The sequence below is a fragment of the Eriocheir sinensis genome, chromosome 31, assembly GCF_024679095.1.
Source record: "Eriocheir sinensis breed Jianghai 21 chromosome 31, ASM2467909v1, whole genome shotgun sequence".
Lineage (NCBI taxonomy): Eukaryota > Metazoa > Arthropoda > Malacostraca > Decapoda > Varunidae > Eriocheir > Eriocheir sinensis.
In genome coordinates, this window is record NC_066539.1 from 10,171,410 (window position 1) to 10,183,536 (window position 12,127).

At 42.2% G+C, this 12,127-nt stretch overlaps 2 protein-coding genes across 3 annotated transcripts in view; one reads left to right on the forward strand and one right to left on the reverse strand.

Moving 5' to 3' along the window:
• The window catches only part of LOC127005901 (ras-related protein Rab-40C-like), a 52,119-nt gene extending 49,654 nt beyond the window's left edge, over window positions 1-2,465 (reverse strand). For both annotated transcript variants that reach the window (XM_050875255.1, XM_050875254.1), the window contains exon 1: window positions 1,402-2,465. In XM_050875255.1, the coding sequence (XP_050731212.1) occupies window positions 1,402-1,570 (169 nt within the window). In that variant the 5' untranslated portion in view covers window positions 1,571-2,465. The remainder of the gene's footprint in view (window positions 1-1,401) is intronic.
• Window positions 2,466-5,947: 3,482 nt separating this feature from the next.
• Window positions 5,948-11,258, forward strand: LOC127005902 (fibrinogen C domain-containing protein 1-like). Its single transcript, XM_050875256.1, has 7 exons — window positions 5,948-6,149; window positions 6,378-6,448; window positions 6,556-6,647; window positions 6,822-7,008; window positions 8,781-8,906; window positions 9,217-9,323; window positions 10,137-11,258. Exons 3-7 carry the CDS (start codon window positions 6,607-6,609, stop codon window positions 10,426-10,428), a joined length of 753 nt encoding a protein of 250 aa, XP_050731213.1. The 5' UTR covers window positions 5,948-6,149; window positions 6,378-6,448; window positions 6,556-6,606; the 3' UTR covers window positions 10,429-11,258.
• Window positions 11,259-12,127: the final 869 nt, after the last annotated feature.

Genomic DNA, 12,127 nt, shown 5'->3' on the forward strand with positions numbered 1-12,127 from the left:
GCTTCCACCTTCAGTGGTCCAGTGCAACACAACTGACTCCTTTAAAAATAAGCTCGACTGAAACTTCCTTGAACTTAATATTTACTAAAGTACGGTAGAAATGCAAATATCTGGTACCATCTGATCAATATAAATTCCCCTAGGTTTAAGGACAGATCACCTGAATGGGTGCCCTGCACATTATAAATCAAGATCAAGATCAAGACCTAGTCTGGACCATAGGGTATGTGTGGCCTGATTTTCTATGTAAATCTCTCTCTCTCTCTCTCTCTCTCTCTCTCTCTCTCTCTCTCTCTCTCTCTCTCTCTCTCTCTCTCTCAACTCATTTAAAGGGAGAGTACGCCATCAAATATTTAAAAAAAAAAAAAAAATACAAAACTGAGCTACAGGAAGTCCCAACTATATATATATATATATATATATATATATATATATATATATATATATATATATATATATATATATATATATATATATATATATATATATATATATATATATATATATATATATATATATATATATATATATATATATATATATAAAAAACTATAGAGCACACAGCCACCACACACAGCCAACATTATGAAAACTACCAGGCTTTGGAGCTGGAGCCACAGGCCTAGACCTCTTCCAGAACATCATCTGTGAGCATGTTTTACACAAGTACAACATTTCAGAAATCCGGTTAAACTAATAGAGCTCCAAGTTACCCTTACGGATAGTAACCTATCAACACTAAAAAGTAACTTAAGGCTACTCAGCTGGTTGTTCACTTCTCAGAAACAATTTGTAACAGAAACTGTTATAAGTGATGACAAGCACTTGAAATCCATCAAAACAAATATAGTGACAGCCACTAAAGTGAAATGAGTGAAATTCTGAAGTAGTACCCACTTTTTCAGCTCATAACTTTATTCATTCATATTGGTGTCCTACTTGGTTGTATATTGTACCGTTTACTGTTGATGAGGTTTCAGGCCCTGCTCCGAGTTAAGAGTAACTCTAATTCTAAGGTTTCATTTATGACAAGGACACTGGAACATAGTAAGGCAAGGAAGTCTTGAAGATAATATTTAGCTATTATGTTCACTGCAATGAAACACCCTTCCCTCTCTGACCTATTGGTTTTAACCTTTTCCATCCATGACGCAGATGTCGATGTCACAGAATGGAGAGGGTCAAGAGGAAATGGAACAAGATTAATCCTCTTCTAAACCTCTCAATCCTCCTCTAAATTCCTCTTCCATTTCCTCTTAATAGGTTTAGAAGAGGATTAAGAGGTTTAGAAGAGGACTAACCCTTTCCATAGTGACGCCGTTGGACACCGACGTCGGCATCGCCGGAGTGAAGGGGTTAATTTCCCTGCATGCAAGAGAACTGAGCACAGAGACAACTCACCACTCCCCACACAGAAGGGGGACTCTGTTGAGCCATCCTCAAGGGGCTGGAGGATCTCATGCTTGCCAACATCACTATCCCCCACCAGCAGGAACTTCAGCAGGTAGTCATATGGTTTGCTGGACTCACTGCCTCCTCCCTGCCCCCCGCCATCAGACATCATGCTCATCTCATCACCCGAATTGCTGTTGCTATGAGACACATTGGAGTGGGGAGACACTTTGGCCACTCTGGGGGCGAGGGCGAGGAAGGGGAGGGAAAAGAAGACTGGCTGAGTAGCTGCCTGACTGACTGACTGACTGGCAGGTTAATAAAATGTCTCCACTTTCAGCTGGCACTTGTTTTGAAGATTCTTAAACCACTGGAGGGATACACACACTGCTGCCATTAAGGTGTAGATGTTGCACATGAATGGGAAAATCGCCGACTTTACTTCTGTTCTTGCTTCCCCCGTGACTAACAGGCTTCTTCTTGTTCTTCTTTTGAGCTGTTCCACTTTGTATTGCTTCCTAGGTCCTCCTTGGTACTTCTTTACACTTACCGATAAGATATTTCACTACACACTCTAAGTACTTCCCTGCGTACACTTATATACTTCACCCTGCCCTGGGCTCTGTTTTTCTGTTCACTTTGCTTCCACTGACTTTGCTGCTCTATTTTCTTTTCCTTTGTTTTCTTCACTTTAGCTTGCTTTGGACTTTTCTTTTTTCTGCCCTTTTTTCCCACAATTACACTTTTTACTTCTCTTTCGTTGCCGAGTTCTTTTCTTCCTTTCAAGTCTTTCACGGGATCTCTTCTGGGCTCGAATGCTCAGCAGGTGTGTGGCTCAGTAGGTGTGTGGTTCAGCAGGTGTGTGGCTCAGTAGGTGTGTGGCTCAGTAGGTGTGTGGCTCAGCAGGTATGTGGCTCAGTAGGTATGTGGCTCAGTACGTGTGTGACTCAGTAGGTGTGTGGCTCAACAGATACGTGGCTCAGTAGGTGTGTGACTCAGTAGGTGTGTGGCTCAGCAGGTGTGTGGCTCAGTAGGTATGTGGCTCAGTATGTGTGTGACTCAGCAGATGTGTGGCTCAGTAGGTATGTGGCTCAGTATATGTGACTCAGCAGGTGTGTGGCTCAGTAGGTGAGTGGCTCAGTATGTGTGTGACTCAGCAGGTGTGTGGCTCAGTAGGTATGTGGCTCAGTATGTGTGTGACTCAGCAGGTGTGTGTCTCAGTAGGTGTGTGGCTCAAAAGGTGTGTGTCTCAGTAAGTGTGTGGCTCAGCAGGTGTGTGGCTCAGGTGTGTCTCAGTAAGTGTGTGGCTCAGGTGTCGCTCAGTAAGTGTGTGGCTCAGTAGGTTTGTGGCTCAGGTGTGGCTCAGTACCTGCCCACCGTCCCAGGTAGAGGTGAGCCAGGTAATGCAAACACACACAAACCCACCCTAAACAAACACTCCAACCCCTCACGACTGCACTGTGAAAGCTGTGTTGAGGCGAGGTCACAAGCAGCTCTGTGGGGCCCCAGGCAGGCGAGGTGCGGCAGGGGGCGGTCCAGCGGCGCCCCGGGTGGTGGTCACTAAGGGGAGCGTGTCCTTGAGGTCCCAGGTGCGAGGTGAGGACAGGCTGCTGCTGTGCTTCCCTCCCACCACAGGCACATCAAAACAACTGAGGCAAGGAGCACCCTCAGCACGCAAGATGGCACCACCACTACACAGAGAAAATGGATAATTATGGAAGAGTAACTGCGTAAATCTCTCAGACCCAGCACAAGGAAGACGTATAGCACTTTACCCCGTATTCTTAAACACACTGATTGATGGTTTATTGCTGTAAAAGTACACAACAAAGGAGGAGGGAGGAACATGCCATCCCAACCCCCAGGCAATGCATAGCGTGATTGTACAACTATTGATATGTCCGTATACGTAGCATCATGGAAATAAACATGTACAATGGTAGGGGACAAATGTTATAATAAAAATAACTCATATACCTGTGGTGAGATTTAGGGGGTCAGACACAAGGGACTGCACCCAGAACAAATAGGCCTATACATCCCCGCCTCAGCTAGCTCGCCTGTTTCAAAGATCATGGAAGTTGCTGGGGTTTTCATGGACTGCTTTGTGATCCCAGTGATAGTTTTACCCGACTTTTGCATCTTGAACGGAAAAAAACACGCCTCATAAAAACCCGGTTATAACTTCCATGAAAACCCGGTTAAAAAAAAAACCCGGCTGAAATTAAACTTCCATGAAAACCCGGTTAATCTTCACTGTGACTTTTGAAAATAGTCGTAGTGGGAACACGAAGCGTTTAATTAAGAATATGACCTTTGTAGTACACTGCCCAGCCTACGCAAGCGAAGGAAAAGCTATCCATTAATTACTACAACAATTATAATGCGAAGGCACCAATCAAGCTATGGTGAACAATATAGCTTTTCATGTGTGTTTCTAGCATGTACAAGATCCATATATAGAAACAAGAAAGATTCTGATGACCCAAATAAAATAAAATAAAATTAAATTTAAAAAAAAAGTTGGACAGTAGGTGTCTCATAGGTCGGCATTGTTAGACACTCAATTCCACCTTTCACATCAACTATTTCCAAAGGCCAATAAAGAGATCAATCGGGTTCTAATAAGTGTTCTTTTAGGTTTATGGTACAGAAGAAAGGTCAAACTATCACTAGGACCATAAAACTACCCCTGGAAATGCCTCAAACTCCTACGAAAGCCTTGTCAAATATATGAAGTTGGGAGCCAAAATCTTCAGTAAGACGACCAATGACCTGCACCTCCACGCCACGTGATGTGAAGAGAAATTTGTGACAGCACGTGCAGCGCCTCCACGCCGCGCTCCGCGAAACAGGGTGCTGGAAGCGCTGCCGAGGCAGGAGGGATTCACGCACGCGGCCAAGTTTGCCAGTCTGCATCTCCCTGACTGTGACTATTTTCGCAAACCTATACTCTCCCAAGCCCTCTCGTTAGCGAGGCGTTGGCAAGAAAATAAAAAGACCTTTGCTGTGGGACATGGTGTATTCCCCTCCCGAGGTCAGCTAGGTCCGCTTACAGAACGGTTACTCAACAGGGGCCATCAACAGGAGTAGACTATTGCTTCGATAATACATTTCAATGTTTAAGTATACAAAAAACACTCACACCTTATGTAAATCCCAAACATGCCGATTTGTATCGATAACATGTCATACAAGCACACGACAAATACAGAGGGGAGGTGTTGGTAATTTCCATGAAAGGCGCAAGCCTTGGGGGAAAAAAATCTGATGTTGGTATATTTATAATCTTAAGAGGAGTATGAACTAAAATGCAAGGGGGGGGGGGGGGGGGTGGAAAAGACCCATTCCTAGAGGAGGCGTGGAAGTAAAAAGTTTAAGAACCACTGGTCTAGTTATATCATACGGAAATGAACAATGGGCTTCAAAAATATCCATCTTACACTTCATTTCAGGTAGGTATATATAAGACATCTGGAAGTTGCACTTGCTCGTGCCCCGGCGTAATGGGTTCTCAGTTCTCACTCACCACAGCAAAATGGAGCAACTATAAAATAAAATTAAAAAAACTTTCCTGCGCCACTAATGGTCTGGAGCCAACCAGCAGGCCCCATCATTAATTAAAGGCTACCAGCGCTATAGGACAAACGTAAAAAGAAAAAAAAAAGCATACACGTCTTTAAATTCTTTGTGGATAATTAATTTGATTACCTTTTAATATTTAATGTATATTCTCTATGGGACAATGATACGTTTCACTAAGTCCTGCAAAAATACGGTAGAGAAGTATATGTCAGGTAAGAACACACACACGCGCGCGCGCGCGCGGGGGCATCCATAGCCGTCTAGACTCTAGAGTTACCCCTTTTTAGACGGTCATGGGGCATCCCCCAACACAAATTATGAGTTTTTTCAATATTAAAGGATTGTTTTAGAGAACACAATACACCTGTGCTTCCTTCCTCCTCCGTTCCCATTATTATTATCATTATCATTATTTTTTTTTCCATTTCTTATTGATTTTATAACTAGGCTATTACTATTGTTGTTGATATTATTATTATTATTATTATTATTATTATTATTATTATTATTATTATTATTATTATTATTATTATAGTTATTATTATTATAATTATTCTTAATGTTATTAGGGTACTAATAGTGGAAGTTACAGTTTATCTATTTTCACATATATTGATTCACTATTGGTCCCGCTCAGTTTGAGTGTCTTGTGGGAAAGAGGCACCACATGCCACAGCCAAGTGCTTGCTGAACGGCAGGCTTGTGGCACAGAGGCAGCGTCTCCGTGTGAGTGTGGGTGCCTAGATGAGTGGTCCTCTGTGCTGCCCAACCACTGTTGCCCCGCGCGCTACGGCGGCACGCGGATCCTCGCTTTTCTCCTCAGTGGTCCTCGTGAGAAGTAGAAACCCGTAAACTGGAAAATAGCTAATTTGACACAACACACACATGTGTCAGCTGCTGAAGTATTGAATTCCAAATTGACTTGAAACATACGATAATGAATGTTGACCTCCGTGGTTTGAATGTTGACCTCCGTGGTTTGGGTTTGTGCGTGGTGGTAGTGACTGCCACGTGTGTGACGGCCGCAGTGGGTCCTCGGAAGCCTGCTGACAACGAGTATACAGCAGGCAGCAGTGGCGACGGCAGCGGCGAGGGCTTGACAGCGTTTGGTGCCTCGCTCCTGCAAGAGTTGCACACCCTCACCGATCTGGTGCTGAGCATAAAGAATCAGGGCACGTATATGTTTATTATGAAGTGCGTGTGTGTGTGTGTAGGATATGTAAAAACGATTATTTTTTTGCCGCCGGACAAACTAATAGATTGACACCTTAAACATTATAAAATTCATTTTCTTGATATGAAATAATGCAAGGAATATTTTAATTTTGAGCAAAATTTCTTAAATTCTCTTCTCAAAACAAAACCATCTCGCAATTTCTGCTTATTTTACCGGTGGACAGAAACTGTGTTACCGCCGCCGTCTCCGCCAGTTGTCCAAGACTGCTCCACCCTGCGGCAGGCGGGTGTCAAGGTAAGCATACCTGGTAAGCATGAGGCTGCATGCTCCGCGCTGCTACATGCCATGCTTCATGGCGCCTTGGCCTGCCTACTCTGAGCCTAGTTACGTTCTGTCGGCAGGGCAGCGGCGTGTATCGAGTGTTCCCGTTCACCTTCACGGTGTACTGCGACATGGTGACGGACGGCGGGGGCTGGACAGTCATACAACGAAGGTATATATCCCTCTAACAGCCTGCATGCATATTCAAACATTTGGGGATACTTAAACATGATTTGCTGCAAATAGGAATTTCCTAATTGTTATCTCACGCATAACACACAACACAAAACACACACACACACACACACACACACACACACCTTACCAATTCATTCCCTGGGTGCAGACTGCCGCAGAAGGAACAGGAAAATTTTTCGCGGGCTTGGAGTTCTTACAAGGAGGGCTTCGGACAACTGGAGGGCGAGATGTGGCTGGGCCTGGAGGCAATGCACCAGCTGACGCACTCCGGCCATTACGAGCTGCGGGTGGACATGGTCGACTACGAGCTGGGGCCCAAATACGCCAAGTACAAGGTCAGACCCAAGGGCTAGACTTTAGAATAAGAGCTTATTTAAAGTGATAATATCTAGAGGTTGGTTAGACCAACTGGGTAAGGCTGCAACGTGTTACGACGAGGTTAGGCAACAGCAAGAGCCGCAAGGTCGATTCAATTCAGTGTGATCGATCTGCAGCTATTGTTAGGCATAAGTCAGGTGATATCTTACGTATAGACATGCCCTGCTTCTTTCTGGTTCGTCTTATCTTAGGTCGAATTTTCGTTTATCTAGATATAGATTTCACTTAGTTTCACTTTCGTTGTAACCGTTATGGACTATCAAATAATTCATCTTAATCTATAACGTAGTAATCAGGGATTTCAAAATTGCAGACACACTGCCGAGGAAATGTGAGAACATGTTTTATAAAAGAGATGCCGACAGATTGTCCCGTAGGGTCGTCAAGCAATGTTTCTCCTTCCTATTTTAGTGTGGTGATATACCCAAGGGGAGCCTTTACTTTGCTATCTACATTTTATGTCTATTAGGGAAATAGTTTTAATCTCAAGAGTTGTTACACTACCATGACTGGATTGCGGATGAGCTGAGGTGTTTAAAATTTGCGAGTATCACGTATTTGAGCCCATATTTTCAGAACTACGTAAGATTGCTATTTCAGGCATTAGATAAGCCCCTATTTACTATATACTATCTTGTATCATCAAATTTTAGCCACGGTACGGTTTATTCATAACTGCACATGACACTGTTAAGAGCGGGTAAGCAGCTTCACTATAATTTTTCATTAATTACTTGTTTGTGCTTGGAATGCGTTGCTTTTGACCTGGATGCCCGTTCGTTTCTGGGGGCTGTATGTAAAATCTCCTAAGAATTGTCGGCTACCTTCTGATCGATTAAACAGAAAATTAGCGGAAACTAATGAGAATATACGGCTATAATTTTAAATGGAACATGTTTTATCCCTACTTGATATTAATTCATGATCTTGGTTGAAATTTACTCTCTTGCTAAGGATGTATACTCACGTGGCCTATGGGGCCTGCAACACTAATGGGATGTTACAATATTCATCCTTGCTTAGGACTTGGTTGTATAATAAAATGCTAACGTATTCAAGTATGCACACAATGTTGCAAAGTGTAACACTGCTTTCCATTAGTTTGATAACACTGTCTGCCATAATCTACAATGAGGGACAAATCAAATCAATAATCAAATGCCAACGTATCTAAGTATGCGCAAAATGTCATAATTATAAAATGTAGCTAACACCCCGTTCTTCATTGGTTTGATAACACTGTCTGCCAGAACTTATAATGCATGAGGAATAAAGCAGCTGTATTTAGTGTGAACTCGAATACAAAGCTGATCCCATTTGGGAAGCTCGTTGCACTTTTATTGCTTAACATCTCTTCCCTGTCTTTTGACATCCAATTACTAAACAGTTTTTACATTATCCTATCCTGTGACTTACAAAAATAAAGTATGCTTCTAGGATAAGTTTACTAATTTGTACGCACCATTCAGATAAGCATTCCTGAAGGGAAAACAATTATATATATATATATATATATATATATATATATCTATATATATATATATATATATATATATATATATATATATATATATATATTATATCAAAATACTTACACGATCAGTATGTTACACATACTGGCTTAGACATCACATCAACTTCCCGGAGTTTTTTTTTCTGACATGAAGACTAACTGGAATGGTGCGTAAGAACTGTCAAACTACTTTTCATATTCGTGTTCTGGTGACAGGAGTTCCGCGTGGGCCCGCAGAAAGACGGTTACCGCCTGTTCATCGCCAACTACTCTGGCAATGCAGGCGATGCACTCTCCTACTTCCACTCTGGACGCCGATTTTCGACGCTTGACCGTGACCAGGTAACGCTATAAAGTATAAACTCTTCTCTGTAGCCGATCAGGCGGGTCAGGCACCACACTCCGAGCTCCCCACTTCCCTTGCCTGAGTTGAACAGCTTCATTGCAACACACCACATACCAGACATTTTACTCTACCTGTGCCTTGAAGGACCCCTCACATTTCAATCAACCGCCAACGCCTATTCCATACAAGCGATCACAATCATAATCCTCTAATGAATGCTAGTAAAAGGATGCCATTTGAAAAGGAATATTCTTTTTTCATATTGATTCCTCCTTTGTAATATCAACACAGTGTTTGTTTCTGCAGGACCTGGCTCGAAACAAAAGCTGTGCCCAGGATAAGGAAGGAGGCTGGTGGTTTCACGCCTGCTACTCGGCGCACCCCAACGGCCGCTTCCCCACCATCCTCACCAGGTGCTCTTTTCTGGGTCATCGGCTGTTGTAAAATAAAACTAGGTCGGAGATATATAAGTTTGAGGAACGCTGGTCCGGGCTGATCAGTGCTCGAGATGTGACCAATACAGAGATGCAGTTCTAGGCGAATCCGATGTTTCAGTACAGAGTTGCAATGGACTGATGTGATCCACGAAAGAAAGCGAGGTTGCTGGTGTTCTGGTTGGATTCAGTAATCAATAGAGCAGGAGAATGTTGATCATGCACGTTTTAGAAGTGGTATTTTCTAAGCACTTCTGATAAGTCTTATAAGTGGAAATTTGAAGGGCCTTGAAATCGTTTTAAGATTAGTCGCTGCGTGCCACCCTCCATCCTAAATGTTCGGTTATTTGGTAATTAGTAGATATTTGTTCTTCATGTTGTCCGCATCCTGGCATAACTATCATTAAACTGATGGACAGCTCTCTTGTCTTGTAGTTTTCCATGATCCTTACAAAATGCAGCCAATAGATTCCATATCACAGGATAGACCAGTAAGGCTTCTTCGGAAAAAAAAAATAATAAAGTAAATAAATAAAGTAATATAATAAAGTAAATAAATTACTGAGCGAGTAATCTCAGGGACCGTGGGAGATGGTCAAGTATAGGCCTTGAACCTATAAGTTCTTGTATCCCCCTGGGGTACTTTGCTTCCTTTCCCATGAAATGCGATAAAAAAAGTCACTATGGCGGGCGACGCGTACGACGTGTACCTTAGAATGCGCTGTTTCATTTAGCTAGTGTGCTACTTAACAGCATATACAGTATTAACAGTGCCATGCCTCACCCCCACAGACTGACTGACGGCAAGGAGATCCGCTGGTGGGCATCCCGGGAACACGTGCTCGTCCTCACCCATTTCGAAATGAAAATCCGTCAGAGGAGAAAAGACCACGACTCTGTGGTGGTGACGCCCGCAAACAAGGACGACCACGAGTCTTCTCTGGCAGAGAGCACCGAGGACATGGCTGACGATTATCTCGTGCAAGGGGACGCTGCGAGAGAATCAGAGGACAAGGTTTTCGATTACTCTGGGCACGAGGGCCGCTCGGACATTCTCCCCTGGGGACTTCAGGCAATAAACTGAAATAATGTACATGGCAAACTTGAGCATGAACATTCGTAGATCCCTGTGCACCGTGTGCGACTGATATAACAGGACGTCTACGGTGCTAATGTTTTGTATGCTTATAAATACCAAGTATTGATTGATTGATAGTTTATTGTTGCAAGTAAAACAACAAAGGAGAAGGGAGGAGCATGCCATCCCAACCCCCAGGCAGTACAGAGTGTGATTATACAACTAAGGATACATGTGTAAGTAGCACCAGGAAACTAAAAAGATACAATGGTAGGGGACAAGTGCTAAAAAAATAAAGGCCTTGATTTAGTCATGGGAGCAAACATAAGGGACTGTACATTTGGACTACAATCTAGGGCCAAATGCAGGATACTCACTAAGCACAGCTGAAAGAACATTATTGTTACCAAGTAAATGCACACGTGGAAAGTGTGCTACTCTACCAGCCCAGAGCAGTGGAGAGGCTGATTCATTGCTGCAAGATTCGTAGTGTACTTTTGTTGCAATAGTATAATAAATAACAATAACACCAACACCAACAACGATAATAATAGTAGTAGTAGTAAAAGTATTAAAAGTAGCAGCAATAATAATAATAATAATAATAATAATAATAATAATAATAATAATAATAATAATAATAATAATAATAATATAAATAATAAGCAATTCTTTACGTAATGTATTTACCAACGTTGTCATCTCAATAAACATATACAATTACAATAAGATCTACGTATCATCAATATAACATGCCAGAGAGAGAGAGAGAGAGAGAGAGAGAGAGAGAGAGAGAGAGAGAGAGAGAGAGAGAGAGAGAGAGAGAGAGAGAAAAATTATAATGCGAGAATGGAATAAACTCCCACCTTCAGTGGTCCAGCTGCATACTGTCCTGCAGTGTGTGTTCAGTGAAGCAAAGCAACACAGTTAGGAAAAGACCAGTGTAGTGTAACAGTGAAGATGCAACAGTAATGCAGTTAGTAACATTACTTTATTGTATGGAAGTCATTGTATAAAATATATGAATTGTATTTTTATCTTCAATAATATTTTGAGTATTTATGTTATCTGATAATTATCTTATTCCTGTTTCTCAAATTGCCTTTTTTGTGTATATGTATGATATTTGTTGCTGTCAACCAGATATTATTACAGCACAAAGTTATGACATCTGGAAATACATTACATTAATGGTTTTAAGAAATATGTTGCTGTAAATGGTGACTCAATAATAATTAAGATCTAGTATACTTGCTTGGTGTTTGCTTCCATGATCAGTAAACCAGAGTAATTGTTTTAAGGAACAAAATCAGTATCGTAATTCATTCTTTGGGAGCTATCGTTTCCTTAACTATTTTATTTGAAAAAGACTGAAGAGTGGATGACTAGCAGCTTGTACTAAGTGAGACAATGCACAGAAAGATGAGGAGGGTCGCCCAAAGCATACGCCCGAAACAGAGGTAGAGGCAGCATTTGATGGTCCAACAAGGAAACAGGCCTGTAATTTTGGCAGATATTTGGTGGGGGGCTAGAGGGCATCATAGGTTCATGAGGTGGGGGGGAGAATGGTGAGTGAAGCAAACATGCACAGGTGGGGGAATTTTTTTTTTAAAGTATGCACTTTCAGGGGAATTTTGAGGCAATATAGTAAACAGTTGGGGGGGGGGGGGTGACAGCCAGGTTTGGTGCCCTGAAGCCATCAGGC